The 21,220-nt window shown below is 39.9% G+C and overlaps 1 protein-coding gene across 1 annotated transcript; it reads left to right on the top strand.

Moving 5' to 3' along the window:
* The first annotated feature begins 4,753 nt into the window (after positions 1 to 4,753).
* Positions 4,754 to 15,863, top strand: LOC115922337 (serum amyloid A-5 protein-like). Its single transcript, XM_030981182.1, has 4 exons — positions 4,754 to 4,784; positions 5,694 to 5,968; positions 13,128 to 13,238; positions 14,657 to 15,863. Exons 2-4 carry the CDS (start codon positions 5,757 to 5,759, stop codon positions 14,787 to 14,789), a joined length of 456 nt encoding a protein of 151 aa, XP_030837042.1. The 5' UTR covers positions 4,754 to 4,784; positions 5,694 to 5,756; the 3' UTR covers positions 14,790 to 15,863.
* Positions 15,864 to 21,220: the final 5,357 nt, after the last annotated feature.

The raw sequence follows: 21,220 nt of genomic DNA, 5'->3' as shown, positions 1-21,220 counted from the left end.
TCATGCATAAGTTGGCAACAAAACATTATAAAAAATAAGGGGATTTTTATTTTCTGAGCATGTGGGTGAAGGCTGGGAGTAGGAAACGATGTAAGAAAATATGAAAGAGATGAAAAAGTAAAAGGTAAACTATAGGTTTAGTTGGAGATGGTGTAAACAAAAGTGTCAACAAGTCATTCTACACTGTTGGTCATAATGGTGGAATAAATTTTGTTTTACCCCGCTTTATGGAAAGATTTTATCAATGATTTATTCCTACTAGATCTAGATCATTATGGTTCAAGGCATGCCCACACAGAGGATTCTTTATTTGGGGGTCGGGGCAAAATGCAATGAATTATTGATCATTTATTGCAATTTCTTTGTTTTTTGTAATTGTGGGGGCGGCGACGTACCATAGCCCCCACTGCGTACAGTCATGATTCGGTGGCTAAGCAATAGCCCCGTTACTGTGAGCCCCAAGGATCAAAACCGTGTCGATATGCTTTATTAGTGCCCTTTTATGAGGCATTATTCCTCATTACTGTCAGTTATGATATAAGGACGTAGGTTAGCATAGTAGCATACACATGCTTTAGCAGTCACGCAAACAAACACTCACAAATTATTTTCAATAAAATCTGAGAATGTATACTATTATCTAGATCTAGAAGGAATAAATCATTGTTAAAATCTTTCCATAAATCGTGGTAAAAAAAAATTATTCCACCATTATGACCAACAGTGTACTTGGAATAGATGAGTGGAAGAAAAGGAGAAAGTAGGATAGTGAGAAAGAAAGAAGAGGGGAGAAAGAACAAGCAGATGAAGTAAAGGAGGAGGAGGTCGAAGAGATAGGCCTGTGTGGTCCGCCAAGGAGTCCCATTTGACTCTAGATCTTGTAAGTGCTAGAGTGTGGCTCTGCCAATATATATCGGACATCTGAGGTATATTCATTGATTGGGTCATATGTAACATGGACCTACTACAAACGTTTGCCCCACGGGAGTGGATTCCCAGCCACTTTTTGACGGACCGTCTAGATAGAAGGTCGAGTTCGTTTGAATTTCACTGTGGACGTATTGGAAAACTTAAAATGTTTTACCACTGAAGCAAATTTGGGCCCCGAGAAAACGATGAGGGTTTTCTCTGATTTTTCTAAAACTAGTTTCATTGCCAATTAGGTAACATGGTATTTCTCTTGGTGAACCACTGCTGACTGACAGAATACAGCATTTAGACGGTACTAGTATAAGGCCCATGGATGAACTATATTGGTGCAGTTTAGTGATTATCTTCTGATGTTGTAACTTATTACATGTAATGAGATTAAACTCATCAGCGTAAGGTATTGTTATCATCAAAGTACCATTTAGATTATACCCATACTTATCCTTGAGTTCGGCCAAATATTCAAGGAGGGGGTTGAATCAGGCGAGGAAAATAACCGGCGAGAGGGGATCCCCCTGGAATACACCTCTTTTAAACGTGACAGGATTTGATGACCAATCACTACCAGCAATACTACCTTGAAGTTTGCTGTATACATTTTCAATATACAATGAAACATTTTGTGGAACATCAAATCGTTTAAGCGAGTGAGAAATCGTGGCTGCATGACTACCAAAGGCATCGGCTATACTCAAAATAGGTTATGATGACAGCTATGTACGCTTTCTATACCGAATATCTGCAATAATCTCTTGAACTACTTGATTGGGTTTTATGCACCCATTTATACCGCAAATAAAAGCCTTCTGAACAGATTTATCAACAAACTTATTCTCTACGAGGTATTCATTCAATCGGTTCACCAATATTTGGTGAAAACCTTTGCTCACGCATTAAGTGAATGAGATCATTATGAAATTTTCGGGTAGGGAAGGATCGATCCCCGTCTTTGTGTATAAGGGATACACGAGAGACAGACCAATTATCGGGTGGATCATTACTTTCATATACATGTAGTATACGAGTATACAATGTAGCTAGACAATGATGAATACAAGGTACATTACGTAACAACCTGTAAAAGTTATGGATGATTGGTGTTTTAGAGATATGTTGGTGAGAGGTTATTTTCTTTAGTTTGCAAACCCATAGCCCCGAATTCACAAAGGAGGTTTGTCGACAAACCTTGGTTTTCGTACGTCATATTACGCGTTTTTACGCGTTTTTTTTACAAACCTGGTTTGTAAAGAACAACAGGAGGTTTGCGAAACAAAAGGAGGTTTGTGGACAAAACTTGGTTTGTCGACAAACCTCCTTTGTGAATTCGGGTCATATAGTCCAGTAGACCCATCTAGGATACAAATCAACAACAAAACCTTGTACTTAACAACTTGTCCAGGTCTGAAAAACTTCTACATGACTACAAGGAAGTAAGGTTAGGCCTTTATCACCCACAGGGCGATTGTATGCAAATTGTGTAGTGGTTTAAGGAACTTTTGAACTTGAACACTGTGTTACAAGATCAGTCACGTTTTTGAAGATGATCGACTCTACAGACTTATCGGGTTCTTCCACTTTTCCTGTTGTTTGTGTCTTAAATGATAGCGATTATCCGGGTGTTTGGAAAAAACCCTTGCAAAGTCGTATTATGCATGTTTTCAGGCTGCCTGGACTGACATTAGCAACATTATTACATATTGCACATATTGCACATATATGCTAATTAGATTATTATGCTAATTAGGCTAATTATACTACATATACATGGAATATCTTCTCATGAATTAATGATTAATCTTTAGTGATTTACAATGTTGCATTGCACCATTTTTAGGCTTTATATATAAACAATGACAATGAAGTCCATATATTGTACATAAAATTATGCTAATTATGCTATTTAAGACAATTGTATTACTTTTATAAAAAAATTGTTTTCCGGCTTCCTGGATTGAGATTAGCAACATCATTACATTTTGCACATATGCTAATAAGATGATTTTGCTGATATGGCTATTCAAAAAGTTGCCCAAGGTTGCCAAGCTGGCAACCAAGCTGAATTTACTTCAATACCCATCTAGAACACAAATCAACCAAAAAACCTTGTACTTAACAACTTTTCCAGGTCTGAAAAACTTCTACAGGACTAATACATTAAGCAACCCGGACCAGGGGCGGAATATGCTTTTTTTTAATCTGAAGAACTGATTGAACTTGCTATGGTGTATTTATTTATTGATAAACAGGGTGGTTCTTTCAGTGCCAAAGGCCTGCTTTACAAAAGAGCCTTGTACATACAAAGATTTCCAAAAAAAAAAAAAAAATAGAATACATTGTAGAAAACAAAGGTCAGGAATATCTTCTCATGAATTAATGATTAATCTTTCAAAAGTGATTTACAATGTTGCATTGCACCATTTTTAGGCTTTATAGATAAACAATGACAATGAAGTCCATGATATTGTACATATTATGCTAATTATGCTATTTAAGACAATTGTATTACTTAAAAATAAAAATTGGTGTCATAAATGAATTCCTTGTCATAGAAAACCCTTGAAAAGTTGTACTATCCATGTTTTCAGGCTTCTTGAATTGAGATAAGCATTAATACAAATTGTATCTATACAACAATTTTCAGAATACCAATTATCTTGTCCTGTTATCTCTCGTGCGCATGCAGATGCAAATTAGGATTGAGCGCCATTTTCTTTTAATAATACGCACAATTAAAAGCGCAAAGAAGTTTGAGTGCAGGCGCAGCCAAAGAGATGAGAGAAAAGATACAACAAAAGTTACAACAATTTTCCGAATACCAACTTTATCTTATCTTTAAAGAGACAACAATTTTTAGAGATAACACAGGGTTCAGAATACGGCCTAGCCCAAATCTCAGCGATTTTTTTTTAATTGATAAAATTACCGATAGTGAGAGCGCACTATTATTAAGCAGGCAGCAAACTATTCGCGTTCCATGCGCGTATGCATGTTTATTTTGACGTCAGAATGCAATTTCTTTTGGTCCATTTGTTCCATTATAATAATAATAATAATAATAATTTATTCTTACTGAGTGCTACTACAGACAAACTGATCAGAGCGCTATTAAAACAGAAAAGAAATATACAAATCATAACAATAAAATAAGGAACAGTTATTAAGATATTATGAATGAAAAGGAATGTTGCTACTTAAAATGTCTATTATGGATTGAAGATGGAAAGAGTTGGGTTTTAAGTTTCTTTTTGAAAGTGAAGGTGAAGGGCACTTACCCGACCTCACAATATACTTTGTGCATCATTAGTGACGTCAGCGTGCAATGGTGCAAATTGATCAAACCTTTGCACGCCTGGAGAATGATGCCGTTCAACATTACTTTTATCGCATGTCATGTGATTAAGAATTGACAAATGAGGTGTCCAGAATCTTAGTAGGCGTTGCATAATACACAGTGCAACACACTTTAATTTTGCAAATACTCCAAATAGTAATAACGCGCGTTGTTACTCTTTGGATCAAAGCCATTAACTTGAGAGATCAGCGAAACACAAAATACCACACGTAGCCAGAGTTTGATGTTGGGGGGGGGGGGGGGCACATACATGTAATCGATCGAGGTCAAAAAAGGGGTCAAAAAAGTTCAACCGATCTTGGAATTTTTGGGGGGCACGCGCCCCCCGTGGTTTCGTGCCTGGATTGATGGGCGAAACTATCTTTCATCACGTGATTTACTTTTGACCAATCCTAGAGCAAGATTCTTAGTATGTGGAATATAATATCTTATAGAAACCTAAGTCAACTTACTCAATTCTCAGCGGCCCTAGAAAATCTGAAGTTCAAGATTCCAGATCCAGGTGAGTGTCTTATTTTCATGCTTGTTTGTAACCCTACATTGATTTGTAGCCTAATACCGGTATAGGCCTAAACACTTTCATCTGAAGATCAAATCTATTTTAAACCTGAGCAACATCATCCACTGAAAATGCAAACTTCGACGTTTAGTAAAACTTATAAGATTAACATAAAATTTTGCGCCAGTTATGCATTAACATTTGTTGTCGGCAGGGAACTCGGTAAAATTTACAATCGGTAAAAATTACAAAAGGGTTTTTATCAGAAACGCTTCCCATCAGGCTGTGTATTCCTATTTGGAATTCGGAATATTCTTTCTGCAGGGAAATATACGCTCCAGTTCTCGGTGATATCTCAAAAACGCGACCACCTTTTGAAGTGAAATTGTCACAAGTTAGTTTTATTGTATTTACCTAGATTTATATAGCATTAACATAATCACTATAGACTCCAACTACCAAACGTATGCAATACCTTAAATACTATGGATTTAGAATAATTAATCTACCCTAAAGATATAAACTGCTTTACACGAGAATAACCGTGTTCTTAAGTTGATTATGTTGACTTTATCTTAATTGATCAGTGTATTTGCATAACAAGCTTTCATTTTGATCAGTGGCGTAATTGAGGGGGGGGGGGGTCAAAACAAAACAAAAGAGAGAGATAGAGAAGAAAAAAATAGGAAAATAGAAAAGAAATGAAAATGTCTGTTTACGTCACTGATTTTGATCGTAGGTGGTTATATTATTTATCTTCAATGCAAATTTAACATTGTATTAAATGATTAAAATTATTGTTGATGACTTTTCATATTATTTTGTGATCAACCATAACCCTTTTGCTCCCACACAGCTGTAGTTAATTTAAAAAGAGGTTCGTGTCAAATCTGTTCATTCTTTTTCCAGCAGGACAACTAGGGTGCCTTTCTAAACACTTTGTGTTCAAGTGTCAACTCTTTCAAACCTGCAAAGATGAGAATTTCCGTTAGTATCATTGCTCTTCTGATGGTTGGGGTGCTGGTTGTGCCTTCTGATTGTTGTGTATCTTCTGGTGTATCTTCTGAAGGATCTTCTGAAGTATCTGGGTCTTACTCCGTCAGTGGCGCCATTCAGTTCGTCACTGGAGCTGTCAAGGGTGCATGGGACTTCGTCGGTGGAGCACGCGACATGTGGCGAAGCTACAGGTGGGTACATTCAAAGATAATCTAACCCGAACCGTATAGGAATTAATTTAGCTCTACACGTTCATACATCATTTTCAGACTTATTCAGAATTATAATAACAATTTAATTCAAACTTTATTGATTTAAATCTAAACAGATAGGATCATTCTCAATTTGTGTACATATATTAACACATCAGGCACGTAGGAACCTTGGGCCCGGGGGGGGGGGGGGGGCAAATATTGTCATGATGAAAAATTGGCATGTTTATATGAGGGAATAGTACTGCAGTCTGTAGGCCATTTAAGCAGATCACATCGACAAAGTGGCTATTTCAATACAAGAATTTTGCCTACGGAATCTTTAAGTCGTTTCTCAGTCGTCGGTGCTAGCGCCCATGTAACATACGCAAATTGAACACGCGCGCAGGGCCAGGAATCAAGCCCGGCCCGCAATCACACCACACAGTTACTACGGGGTCAACAGTGAAGGGATCGGGGGATGCGCCCATTAGTCAGGTCACTATACGGTAAAAAAACACTCCTACCCCCAAAATTGCAAAAAAAGGTTTTTTTAACGGTTTCTAATAGTATTTGACCTCAGGAATAACATACTAAAAGTATACCAAAATCGAAGGTTCGGAAAGCTGTTATTTTCAAGATGGCGTCCAAGATGGCCGCCGATACCTAAAAATGGCCATACATCACTTATTATCCATCCTACAGACATAATTTTGGTGTCTATCCCATGGTTTTGGGGTCAGAGAATCCATTGAGACAAGTGAGAATGGTTTGTGATGGTCTTGGAAACCCCAAAATCCAAGATTGCGTCCAAAATGGCCGCCATAACATCAAAATAGCCATAAGTCACTTATTATCTATCCGAGAGACATAATTGGGGTGTCCATGCTATGGTTTTCAGGGTCATAGAATCCATTAGGATAGGTTAGAACGTTAAGCAGTGGCTCAGGAAACCACGAAATCCAATATGGCGTCCAAAGGGCCACAAAACCACTAAGATTTCTCAATAGAGGGCGCAATTTATAAACAGAAAATGAACTTATAATGTTTCTCTCTCACCCTTTTGGCGTCACCGACCCCCCCCCCCTCCCCCCGCCTCCCGAGAAAAAGGGTCAATTCAACTATTGACAGGTCATTGTCAACACATAGGGAGTGGCCGAGGGGGGGGGGGGTGAAAAAACAAAGTAACAACTTAATAATAATATCTAGACACTCATTCATAATACCTAACATACATTAAAAAATGTTTAAAACCTCGTGTTGTTCATGTCATCTTATTTTGATGAGGAATGTACTTTAGTAAGGAAAATCATCTTCTGCTGCACTATCAAGTGCCTCGTTAAATGGATTGTGGCATACATAAAGTTGGCAAGATCCACACACACACAGTTACATGGTAGTCCGTAACATCTGCAGGTATATCGAGGTGTGCTACAAGCAGTACAGAAGTCGCAATGAATCAACTTAAGAAGATTACTAGGTGCAGCCTCCGTATGGGTCCGTGTTTTCAAAATATCCAACATTTTCGGGTGTTTGCATTGTGAAAATTGCGAAAAGTGGGCTTTACTTCGAGAAAAATGACCCCTAAAAACAGGAAGGGGGTTCTAAACTAATTCCCCCCCCCCCACCCGGGCTTGGTAGTATGTTCTGAGGGAGTGCATGTGGTGAGGCTGACGTAGGAGGGAGTTGCATTGGCAATTTTCTTGACGAACAAGTTGTATCGTAATGATGCAACTGAGTCATTACAGCGGCCACCAAACATGACAGAGTGACATTGCTTTGATACCAAGTTCCTCTAAGTTAGTTACTTTGGCTGTCTTGGTAGAAGGAAAGTACTAGCACAGGATTTCAAAGTGAGGTTGCATTTCACAAGCTTCTGAAAGATTGCTATCTTTCCTATTCCGAATATCCGGGAAGTCGAATTGCAGTCGGTGTAGGCATCCAGAAAAAGTAGTTGTGAGCACAGATCCCGTACCAAGGTCCACTTTCAACTGCTTACAGTTCTACATCTTCGGAGCCTTGGTTGCATTGTAAGAGTGGAAGTATAGTTCTTTGCTATCTGTTCTAAGGATTTTGCGAAGTCCGGTTCCTTTCATCAGGGTACCGAGTGCTTCCAGCAAAATCATGAAGGTCTGGAAGCAACCATATTGCAAGTCAATCCCTTTCAGTGGGCTATTCTGGGGTACATCGATGATTATAGCTCAGCGGCCTTTCAATATGCTGTTGAATAGTCTCGTTCAAAAGGAAAGACAAAGCTACGACTCTGGGAGAGATACAAATAGTACAAATTGTTCCTGAACAGACCATAAATGCTGCTTTGCTTCAGTGCTGTTTCAACAGTTCCTGGTAGTTTGAAGTAGCAGATGTGATGAGCTTTAAGGTCAGTTTGTTCCTAGCTGCACTTTTCGAGGCTAGGAATGTCTTTCGGAAGGCTGAGAAGCCTCAGCTAGCTCATGTTATAACCGATCATGCAAGGTAAGTGTCGGGTGAAGCCGTGACAGAACACAGACCAGTATGTCCTTGATGGTGGTTCCTTGGTGCATTGGATACCATGGAAGACAGGAGACAGCTTTGGCAGAATAGCACGATCATATCCTGATTTCACACCCCCCTCCCACTATATGGTTCTGCAAATGTAGTTTTTTACGGCTATGGTGGAGGGCCGTCAATTAATGATAAAACACACAAGCGACGTACGTAGGCAGAATGCCCATCCAGTTGTCAGATTTAATGCAGACACAGTATTCTCAGGCAAGAAGGATGACTTTTTATCAAGAGACTGCAATAAGCAGGGATCGACTCATAAATCTCATTAATAAGGAGCTGAGGAAGATTAATTGCACCGTCATCAATGTATCCGGGGATGCAGATGTACATATTGCTAAAGCTGCAGTGAATTATTCTCGTCGTCAGTCGACTACTCTGATTTGAGAAGGCACTGACATATTGTTGTTACTCTTGCATTACGCAGATGTAGATAGCAGCAAACTATACTTCCACTCTTACACTGCAGCCAAGGCTCCGAAGGTGTATAACGTTAAGCAGTTGAAAGTGGACCTGTGTAAAGATCTATGCTCACAACTACTTTTTCGACATGCCTACACTGGTTGTGATTCGACTTCCAGGATATTCGGAATCGAAAAGAGGACAGTCTTCCGGAAGCTTGTGAAATGCAGCCCCACTTAAGAATACAGTGCTAGTACTTTCCTTCTTCCAAGTAACTTGGTATCAAAGCAATGTCTTTCATGTTTGGTTGCTGCTGTAATGACTCAGTTGCATCATTACGATACAACTTGTTTGTCAAGAAAATTGCCAATGCGACTTCCTCCTACCCCAACCACCACCGAATTCCACTCCCTCAGAACATACTACCAAGTCATGGCATGGATGGAGAGTGAATCGTAAGACATGGACGTCACAGACAGGGGCTGGAAATTAGAGGACAATTATGCTGAATACGGAGTCTGTACCTAGTAATCTTCTTGAGTTGATTCATTACAACTGCTGTACTGCTTGTAGCACACCTTGCTGTACCTGCAGATGTTACAGACTACCATGTAACAGTGTGTGTGTGTCGATCTTGCCAACTTATTGTATGCCACAATCCATAGAACGAGTCACTTGATAGTGAAGCAGAAGATGATTTTTCCTTACTAACGTACATTCCTCATCAAAATGAAGGAACATACAGACCTGCATGTGTATTCGTTATAAGATGACATGAACAACACGAGGTTTTAAACATTTTTAATTGTATAGTAGCCTTATGAATATGTGTCTAGATATTATTATTAAGTTGTTGCTTTGTCGTTGTCACCCCTCCCCCCTCGGCCACTCCCTCAGTGTTGACAATGACCTGTCAATAGTTGAATTGACCCTTTTTGGGGGGGGGGCGGTGACACCATAAGGGTGAGAGAGAAACAGCCAAGGCTCCGAAGATGTAGAACTGTAAGCAGTTGAAAGTGGACCTTGGTACGGGATCTGTGCTCACAACTACTTTTTCTGGATGCCTACACGGAATAGGAAAGATAGCAATCTTCCAGAAGCTTGTGAAATGCAACCTCACTTTGAAATCCTGTGCTAGTACTTTCCTTCTACCAAGACAGCCAAAGTAACTAACTTAGAGGAACTTGGTATCAAAGCAATGTCTGTCATGTTTGGTGGCCGCTGTAATGACTCAGTTGCATCATTACGATACAACTTGTTCGTCAAGAAAATTGCCAATGCAACTCCCTCCTAAGTCAGCCACACCACATGCACTCCCTCAGAACATACTACCAAGCCCGGGTGGGGGGGGGGGGGAATTAGTTTAGAACCCCCTTCCTGTTTTTAGGGGTCATTTTTCTCGAAGTAAAGCCCACTTTTCGCAATTTTCACAATGCAAACACCCGAAAATGTTGGACATTTTGAAAACACGGACCCATACGGAGGCTGCACCTAGTAATCTTCTTAAGTTGATTCATTGCGACTTCTGTACTGCTTGTAGCACACCTCGCTTTACCTGCAGATGTTACGGACTACCATATAACAGTGCGTGTGTGGATCTTGCCAACTTGATGTATGCCACAATCCATTTAACGAGGCACTTGATAGTGCAGCAGAAGATGATTTTCCTTACTAAAGTACATTCCTCATCAAAATAAGATGACATGAACAACACGAGGATTTAAACATTTTTTAATGTATGGTAGGTATTATGAATGTGTGTCTAGATATTATTATTATTAATTTGTTACTTTGTTTTTCACCCCCCCCCCTCGGCCACTCCCTATGTGTTGACAATGACCTGTCAATAGTTGAATTGACCCTTTTTCTCGGGAGGCAGGGGGGGGGGGGGGGGGGGTCGGTGACACCATAAGGGTGAGAGAGCAACATTATAAGTTCATTTTCTGTTTATAAATTGCGCCCTCTATTGAGATTTCTTAGTGGTTTTGTGGCCCTTTGGACGCCATATTGGATTTCACGGGTTCCTGAACCACTGCTTAAGGTTCTAACTTATCCTAATGGATTCTATTACCCCGAAAACCATATCATAGACACCCCAGTTATGTCTCTCGGATGGATAATAAGTGACTTATGGCTATTTTTATGTTATCTTGGACGACATCTTGAAAATAACAGTTTTCCGAACATTCGATTTTGGTATACTTTTAGTATGTTATTCCTGAGGTCAAATACTACTAGAAACCGTTGAAAAACCTTTTGTTGCAATTTTCTTTGGGTCAAACTATATCTTGACCTGACTTCATACCTTATGCATGTATACAAAAGCCAGCGTGGGATTAAAATTTTCTAGGAGTCCGGCGTTGATGTTGCTATTCTCCAGTAAAATTAGACGATTGATATGGATGAGAAGTGCTCAGAAAGTGTTCTTTTTCCTCTATAGGCACATGGAGGCTTGATTTTTCGACCCCAAATCGCCAAAAGCTCAGAGTTCCGGGGGAAATCGGCTGGGGGGGGGGGGGGGGGGGGCTTTGGGGGGGGGGGGGTATTAGGTACTTTTTTGTGGTCCCACTTGTGAGGAAACATTTTTTGCCGATTAAGCCGGCTGGTGATATAAACAGGGGGGGGGGGAATAAGGCACTAAATTTTACTACTTGAAAAACCGTAGGGGGGGGGGGGCGGCCGCATGTTATGTCTGGTTTTTATTTTTCTCAATATCCCCTTAATGCCTCCGTAGCATGGCTTGAATTAATTTTTTGTCCACAAGGGCTCTTCCAAAAAAAAGATGGCCCTTTAAGTACTGACGGGGGCTCTTTTTTTAATACAGATTTCCATTGAATTGGTAGTTACCGAGGCGCGGATCCAGGATTTCTAAGGGGGGGGGGGGCAAATTTGAAATTATGCAAGCCAAATATTGGTACATAATGGTGACCAGCAGTGACGTAATTACCAAAAACATTTGGGAGGCAGACACACAATCCGCATCACCCCATTCTATTATATACAGGCCCCGCTGAACGTTTTTAAAAGTGGGTGGGGGAGGCTAAAGTATTTACGATCAAGTAGCCCTGGTGGGGGTTAAGAGGCGGAGCCCCCGCTAGCTCAGGGGGTATGGACATTTAATTATGGTCAGATGGGCATATTTTGATACCTTATTCATGACACTGGCAGGTTACTATTTGGCGTGGGATCAAGGGGGCTGAGTCTGATGAAACTCGGGGATTTTAGTCATTTTTTAGCGGTCAGATAAGCATCCAGGGCCCCGCCTTAGGCCGAAGCTCAGGGGTTTGGGGCATTTAATTACGGTCAGATGAGCATATTTGGATACTTTATTTGTGACACTGGTAGGACACTAATTGGCGTAGGGTCCAGGGGGCGGAGCCCCAGGAAGCTCACGGGTTTCAGGCGTTTAATTATGGGCAGAAAAGCGCGAAGCTAGGATTTTATTTTAGGTGGGGGGGGGGGGGGGGGCAGTAGTGAGCACGCGAAACATGCGAATCACTTACAGAGCGCGCGCTCCCTCGGGGGTGGGGTGGTTGCAGGGAGGGGCGAGTCCCCCCCTCCTGCGCGAAGCGCGGTAGCTTTGACGTTTCATTAAATTATTAGAGAAAGAAGACGATTCGTTGTACCGTTCTCGACTCTTCTCGTCTGAATTCATTCAATTCCCCCCCCCCCTCCTGCTTGAAGCGCGGAAGCTTTGACGTTTCATTAAATTATTAGAGAAAGAAGTCGATTCGTTGTACCGTTCTCGACTCTTAATCCTTGTCTGAATTCAGGCCCACCCCCCTTCCGATGGGGGATGCAGCGCAATTTTGTGGCGAAAAAGCGTTTATTTTCTTATAATATGGCAGCCTCTAGACACCGACAAATTCGAGCGAGAAATCCTGCACGCTATTGAAATATAACTTCCATAGTTCCATTACATTGGTTTAAGGTTTGAAAGTTGAAACTCAATATTATGTGAAAGTTTTAAAAAAAAGATAATCTTTATTTTATAATTTCACGGGGGCGATTTTTAATTTTGCAATCACCCCCGTGAGCACTCTGCCGGAGGCGATTGTGTAGCTCACGGGGGCGAATCGCCCACCGCCCCCGTGTATTTTGAGCCTTGCTCCGTAGTTACCCAATATATCGGCAAGGTTAAAACAAGAGATTGAATTTGAAATATTTTTATGAAAACGGACAACTGTACATTGCTTCGTTTTAAACTCAACAGTGATATGCGTGAGGCAAACTACATTGGTGCCGATAAGTACTTCCATGCCCGGGGCAACTACGAAGCTTCTCAGCGAGGACCAGGAGGTAGATTGGCTGCCAAGCTTATCAGGTAGGGATCAGTACTGTGGCGTAACCGGGCTCTGCCGGGCTCTGCCGGGGTAGCGTTCTGCCTTGAAGTCTCTCAAAACCCGGTCCACGCTCTCGAAAATCATTCATCAACAATATCTCTCAGTGGGCTCTCACAAAAGTATACCGTGTAAGAAATAACGTGGACTAGCTTTCATTCACTTACTCCCGCAATCACTGAATATCTGACAGGACTAAAGAAATAACACTTGCCCAGTATCTGCAGTTCAAGTAACTTTACTCGTTCCTGATAACGGACCTGTCGCAACGACAGGTCATAGCTGACTGACGTGACTGACACGACAGCTCAACGCCGACTGACTGTCATCTCACGATGTCCACATATATTTCACAATTAACTATAACGCCCTCTATGTCTTACTAAATTACTAGACTAGTTATGCTACAGTACCAAGCCCATCAAACTCGCATATGGTTTGTTTTAAATCAACAAAGTAACAAATAGACTTTAACGTTGCAAATATCTAATGTTCGATTCACAATGCAGGGACACCAATAGTTACCGCTATAAGTTATTTATTTAAAATGCTGTTTTTCCAAACACAGTGGCGTAATCAGGGGGTAGGGGGGGGGGGTGGGGTTGAAGCAGGTTTGTGTGAGGCCTCCCCTGCTCACTACTCCCTTCAGCCTCAACCCCAATTGGGATCGAACAAAATAATGCACAAACGAATGTTTTGACACAAATTATGCTTTGTCTTATACCCCCTTTGCCCCTTAAAAGCCAAGTCCACTCCAAAAACACAACTTACTTTCAATAGAAGCAGAAAAATCAGACGAACCAATCAAAAAAAGTTTGAGCTAATTCGGATAGTTAATAAGAAAGTTATGAATATTTGAAAAAGTATGTAAAAATATGGAACAATGAAAATCACAAGACAAATGGGAAACTCACTCAGTCTGCGACGTCATGTCCTTACTATCCACGTTTTTGTTTTCTTTATATTGATAATAAAAATTTCCTATTTTTCCACTAAGAATCTTATTTCTTCACACCAGCATCCGAGTTAGATTGATAGTAATAATTTCGTGTGTGGAAGCACTAATAAAGAGCAATTTTTTCAGGTAAATGGGACTAAACTATATCATAGTGAGGACATGACGTCACTAACTGATAACCAAATTGGCAATTTGTGTAGTGATTTCTATTGCTCTTTAGTTTTACATACTTTTTCAAACATTCATAACTTTCTAATTAGTTCTTCGATTTTGCTCAAACTTTTAAATAATTGTTTTGTCTGATTTTTCTGCTTTCATTGAAAGTACGTTATTTTTGGAGTGGACTTGCCCTTTAGAAGAATGCCTAACATTGGACATAAATAATTACATTCTCTATTACTATTGTGTACCAACAATGTTCTCTGCTTTGTGATTATTTTTCAGCGATGGCCGCGAAGTTTGGCTGGAAACAGAGAGCGATGAAGAAATGAAAGCAGACCACAAGGCCAACATGTGGGGGCGCAATGGCGGTGACCCCAACGTTTACAGACCCGAAGGCCTCCCAGATAGATATTAGATATAATCAATAATCACAACCAAAATATGGATACATTTTCATAGTCGTAGTTTAATGTTAACCGAAACATTGATTAAGCTCGCTGCGTTAATTAATTAACCACTATAATGGGAGACTAACTAATTAAAAACACTGTTTGCTCCTCAGTTATTCTTAAGCTACAACAATTTAAACATAGTCATGGCCCTCTCCCGTTTGACACAAATAGCTGTTTGGTTACGGCAAGCTTGAGGCAGTGAACATATCAGATAAACTTTTATAAAGCACTACAAAGATTTTAAGATGAGTTGACTTTACTGTGACATGATTACAATTTGCTTACCGTATCAAATTGACACGAATCAGCCATTGTTGGTCAAGTATCGATAAAGACCTTTCTATTTCAACGTAACAGCCAGCATATTTGTCAACTGAGGTTGGAAAACTATGGAAAGCCATAACTGCAAATCAAAACAGGTAGCCATAGTTTGTAGCAATGTTACACAAATTTTCAAAAATAGTGTTGAATTTATTGGAAACAAATAAACCAATCATGGAATCATGTCAATCATGACATCTTTTACCGAAAATGTTGAATTTCGGCCGTCCATACCAACCGGCGCACTTTTTTTTTTATCAACAATGGCAAGGTCTTATTATAACTCGGATAACCTGCGCTATTCTTAGCTCGGGATTAAACGGTGGATTAAAAAGCATGATATTTCACAAAACATTCCATGAAAGCCTCACATACAACATTTAGGCCTATAACTATCTAAATCAGCCTCTAACTCAATATAAGGAATAACATCTCCCAAAGTTGCACTCACTCTGCTTTTTGTATAATAAATTCAAAAAAATCTACAAGTGATTGGATCATTCTTGTCTTTCCCTCAAGTCTTGTGTATTACAAAAACAACCATTATTTTGTGTAAGACATAAATGATGTCATAAACCTACAGTTTAAACTGGCATGTGATAAATGCAGATTCATTCGGCCCAGTCAGTGGCACAACTAGGTGAAGGGAAAAAAAACATAAATTGCAGTGAAATCTCACCAGAAATCTAACAGGGGGTGGGGTATCAATGACATATTTTTTTCTCCTTCAAACCGGTGGGCGGGGGGGGGGGGGGATGCTATTTAATTTATCTAACCATTTATTTAATGTATATTTTGTCCTAAATTATGGGGGTGGGGTGGGGAAGGAGGGGGGGGGGGGGGGGGTCCGGCCCCTGCCTCCCCCACTCTTGTTACGCCGCTGATGATGTATTTGAACAAATAAATTTGGTGTTGATTGTCACTGTCCCTACTCTCTCTTTTATACATTGTTCTGATTGTCTGCATTTACGGAGGGCACCACCAGCCGTGCTTGTAGTTGTATACAGCTTGTATACTCACCTCCTGGTCCTCATTCCAACATGAGTGTCCACTCCCGCCCCTCCCACTCCCCCCCCCCCACACTCAGTGAAGGGCCGGGCCGGGCCGGCCCCCCCCCCCCCACTCCGTGGTCGGAATGACCGCATGCGTGTTACCAAAATGTCCGGTAAAGGGGTACTTTTCGTGCGACAAAGTCCGGCCCGAGAATTGTAAAAAAGGGGTGTGTTTTGACTTTTCACCCTGAGATTTCTTTAAAAAGGGGTGTTTTCTTTTTTTCTCTCATCTCTTTGGACTCCTGAGAAATTATTCCGAATTTAGGGGGGTACATTGAGCATTTTTCCGTATTTAGGGGGGTCTCCAAGGCAGGAAAAAGCGCGCTAAAAGCCCGCGAAAGGGGGGTTCGGAAATGTTGGCAGTCCTCAGATAGGGGGTGCTTTCAAAAAGAGGGAACGAGCATACGCGTACCCTAAATAACACTGAGTGGGGGGGGGGGGGCGGGGGCCGGGTGTCCAATACATCACTTCGATCCTTGCTCGATCTGCAGTGGAAACAACAGACAAAACATGATTGAAAGTTTTGCTTCTATCAAAATGTGTATCAGTCCAGGGGGTGTTTCACACCCGGTTTCACAAAGAGTTAAGTCCTGCGTAAAGTCCTGCGTAAAGCCCAAAGTCCTACGTAAATGGCTAAGTCATGCGTAGATTCGATGGCCATATTCTGTTTCACGAAGGTTTAGGTCATACGTAACTGCACTAAGTCATGCTTAATGCTTAAATCTACATGGAGAATGGCTGCCATGGTGGAGGAAGCTGTCCGTAGAGGTCTCCGGCGAGAGGGAGTTTTTATGGATAGGGCCAATCCCTTGGATGCCTACTGCGACTCCGAGCTTCAAAAGAGGTATCGGTTCTTAAGTATTCAAGTATGTTTGGTAACTTGTGAACCAACTTGTGAAATGTTAATGGCTGGTCGTTTTATTTGTGTTCCTCTGTTGGGGTAAAAAGAAAAATAGTTTATTTTTTTGCCAGGAACTTATGAAGACACTTTACTTGCATCCTAAGAAAATGATTTTGATTGACTGCAAATTCTATTTTAATTTGTTTTCCTTTTCAGATTGAAAAAAAAAACTTACCCCTTTGAGGGGCACCTACTTATTGTTCACTGAAACAAACGAGCAAATATTGATAGACTGATAAAATTGTGCTTCGTTCGCCCCGTGTTGACCAATCACGACCTTGATCACGCTTCGTTCGCCCAAAAGAACAAACGAACGATTTCTGCGCACAGGGAATTCCACTTTGGATGCTCTTTAGCAGTCTAGCTGATGTGGGGGCGTTAATCACTTTCGAAAACTACAACATTTCTGAAATTGTCGGGTAGGCCTATGACTGACAGTATTATTACAAAATTCATTGATAAACGGCTGTATAGTCGCTATATTTTTGTTTATCTTGTTTTGATATAGGTAACTCTTCATAAGTTCATGATCGTTTGATAAACTAATCTAATTTAGTAAGAAAGGCATCATCATGTTGATCATGTCGCTGTCTTGTCACATGCACAGTACATTGTCAGTGTCACCATGGCCACGGTGACATGCATGAAGGAAGGGGTCATGCATGGAAGAAGGAATTTCTTCTTCCATGTTGTCACTGACTGAGTGACACTGGGAACTTGAGGAAAATATCGGGTTTATACAGTGAGTACAGTGTCACTGTCACTGTGTCAGTGCATCATGTGCATGGATTGGATGGAGGTAGGAATAGAGGGCAACAAAGACTGGCATCTAGCCCACCTTGTTGTGCAGTTATGGCTGTCTTTTATTTAGTTTTAACATCGGTCTCATTTTTATTATCATTGAAGAGAGCCAAAAAAGACCGACAAGGTGTGCTATAACTGGCGTTCTACGAAGGATAGTATTGTTACTTTGAAAGTGAAACACTAGTTCACTGTTAATATGTCTTAATACCATTCCTTCCTCCACACCACATGGCCATAGTGTTACTGCGTTTGTGCCACTTTCTCTACTGTCAGTTCAAATTTTGTTACGACTGCACTAAAGTAAAACACTTCCATGTGAAAAAGAAAGAATAGACCTACCATTAGTTAATGATTAAGTAAACAAGAAAGAATCAAAATGTGGCACTAGTGAAAACGATACCTAAATTAAGAAAAGGAGAAATAGAGGAGACAGGAAAAAAGAAGAAGAGAAATAGACATCAAGAGCAGAAAAAGGACACTAACACGAGATAGATGAATCCCATATTTATATATATTGACCGTCTTTGTGTGTGTGTGTGTGTGTGTGCGTGTGAGCGTGTGTGTGTGCACGCGCATGTAAATCCTTCTTTGTGGGGACATTTGTCCGTTCCACACCCACGCTTTGGGGATATCGTCCAAACTCCAAAGTGGGGATATCCCCACAATGAAGAACAGTCTAAAACCTAATTTATTTTTTTGTTTTAATTATATTTTATTTCATTCCTCATAAATTCACATAACAAGTAATTCACAATAACAAGAAATTATCACAATTAGTAATATAAAACAAGATCTTTAATACAAGACACTTAATGAATTACATCAATCAATGAACAACATAGAACAAATCTCAGATTCTACATGATTCTACATTTTTTTCTTGCATATAACAGTTTATAATCAAAATAACAATAGAGGAGGGTTTAAAGTTACATAGTCCCACCCTATCACACACGCTCACACCAACACACTCATGACAACCCCCTCTAGCCCACCCCACCACAACCCCTTTCAACACACACACTGCATGCAACCTGTTCCGGAGATTTCCTTCCTCATAAAATTCACATTACAAAAGAATCATCATAGTAAGTAATACAAAGCAAGATCTTCGATACAAAACACTTCATGAATTACATCAATCAATGAACAATGAGCATAGACAAATCTCAGATCATACATGTTTATACGTTTTTTCTTTCATGTAACAGTTCATAATCAAAACAGGAATAAAGAAAGGTATGAATTTTACATAGTCCGACCCAATCACACTCTCGCACACGGCACACCCTCAACTCGCACCACACAAACTCATGACACACCCTCCCCTCTAGCCCACCCACCTCCCACCACTTCACACCAACACACACACTGCATGCAACCTGTTCCGGTTTATCCACCTGTACAAGAGAGAGAATTAAAACAAAAATAAATAATACCCACATCCATTAAAGTAAAAATGCATTGATTTGTTCCCATTTCTGTAAGTGCATCCCCAGTTTCCCCTTTTTGAAGGCTATTGTAGAGGGTTGTGGACGAGTGGATATGTCACCGGACTGTGGATCACAAGGTTCGCGGTTCAAGTCCCACCGCGGCACTAATGTCCTTTGGCAAGACATTAATCTACATTTGCCACTCTCCACCCAGGTGTAAATGGGTACCCGGTAGGATGCGAAAGCTAATGTGGTTAGATTAGCACGTGTGCGCTTGTAAAAAAGATGCCTGCCTGCTCCCCAGGGAGTGGAGAATGTGCATACATTCTGTGCGGGTAAGCCTGAATCCTATGACCGGGGTAATAATATATATATCTGTAAAGCGCTTTGAGAGGGCCCTCGGTCCTGAAAAGCGCTATATAAGAACTAGCTATTATTATTATTATTCTGTATTCCTCGTCGCTGTAATCTTTCAGCATATGTACTACTTTCTGTACAGATGGCAGAGTTCCTTGTTTTTTAGAAAATAAAAATGATATACTTTACTAGAAATATGATACAATTTATTACAAATATTTTTTCAGTGTTGCCGGATATTCCCCCAAAATGGGTTTCCAATCATCACTGTGAACTTCGATTAAATGTAACTTTTTAATTTTAAGACAACTTTAAGACAATCTATACATAAATGTTGGTATGTCTCTACTTCTTGTCTACAAAAGGAACAAAAATGGTCCGACTCAAAACCAAATTTAAAGAGCTCTCTTTCGTATATACAGCCCCTTGTAATTATTTGTATTGAAACTCTCTTTGTTTATTACATAACATTGCACATTTCATCCTTGTGAATGTTTCTTTAAACCCCGTCTTTCCAATATCAAATTGAAAGTTATCGTCTGTAACATGTAATGTATACTCTTTTTGAAGTTCTTCAATGAAGTAATCATATAACCGCCTAGACTTTATATTACATATTTTCTGTAAATGTCCAAATATCATCAATTCTATTTCAAAATGTTCAGTGTCCACTTCCATAAAATCACTTTGTATCCATTCTTTTCTGATTGCTGATTTTTTTTTTGAATTCTAAGCAAGCTTTCAGTTGCAAAACCCAAATTAAAAAAAATGTAAGATCGGTTTTAAATGACCTCTGACAATTATATCTGATGCTTAAAGTAAACCTTTCTGAAATAGTTCGACATCAAAAAATGTTTTCTTGCTGAGACATATACACCTATTATATACTAAATATAATCGGATTATTATTATTTTCTCAAAAATGTCTGCATTTATCTAATTCTTGCCATGCTTTCAACATGTCTTTATAAAACAATGTTATACCCTTCAAGTCCATTTTATTTACATCATAATTACAAAAAAATACAATTCGACTCCCAGTAATCTGGAAAAGTGGTCAAAGGTTACTTTCCAACCTGAATACTTTTCTCCATAGAGCAACCGTTTGATCCACATTATTCTCTGAGTTTGACAAATACCTTAAAATTCGTTACCCTGAGTCCCCCAGCGCAGTAATCTTGATATAATATTTTCTGTTTTATTCTGTCTCTCCCTCCCCCCCCCCAAAAAAAAAAAAATTAAAAGAAATCTTTTCGATTTCTTCGAAAATGTTTTGTGGGACTAGCATACGAGACGAAACAATAATTTAGCTTTGAAAATACATACATTTTTCAACAATCTAATTTTTGCCAAACATCGTTAAATCTCGTTGCTTCCACCAACCGATTAGTCTTTTGATTTTGCTCAAAATGTCCTTATAGTTCAAATCATCTTTTATTTTGGATTGACGTGCAAAATATACCTCTAGGGTTTGTATATGTTGTACCCTATGTCCAAAAAGAGGTAAACCCGGCCAATCACTTTCC

This window comes from Strongylocentrotus purpuratus, unplaced genomic scaffold (assembly GCF_000002235.5).
Source record: "Strongylocentrotus purpuratus isolate Spur 01 unplaced genomic scaffold, Spur_5.0 spur5_scaffold_11, whole genome shotgun sequence".
Lineage (NCBI taxonomy): Eukaryota > Metazoa > Echinodermata > Echinoidea > Camarodonta > Strongylocentrotidae > Strongylocentrotus > Strongylocentrotus purpuratus.
This window is presented reverse-complemented; position numbering and strand designations above follow the sequence as displayed.

Coding starts and splice junctions, on each gene's coding strand:
- LOC115922337 (XM_030981182.1), top strand. CDS start 5,757: ATGAGAATTTCCGTTAGTATCATTGCTCTTCTGATGGTTGGGGTGCTG. Junction 5,969..13,127: donor GACATGTGGCGAAGCTACAG/GTGGGTACATTC, acceptor TAAACTCAACAG/TGATATGCGTGAGGCAAACT. Junction 13,239..14,656: donor TTGGCTGCCAAGCTTATCAG/GTAGGGATCAGT, acceptor ATTATTTTTCAG/CGATGGCCGCGAAGTTTGGC.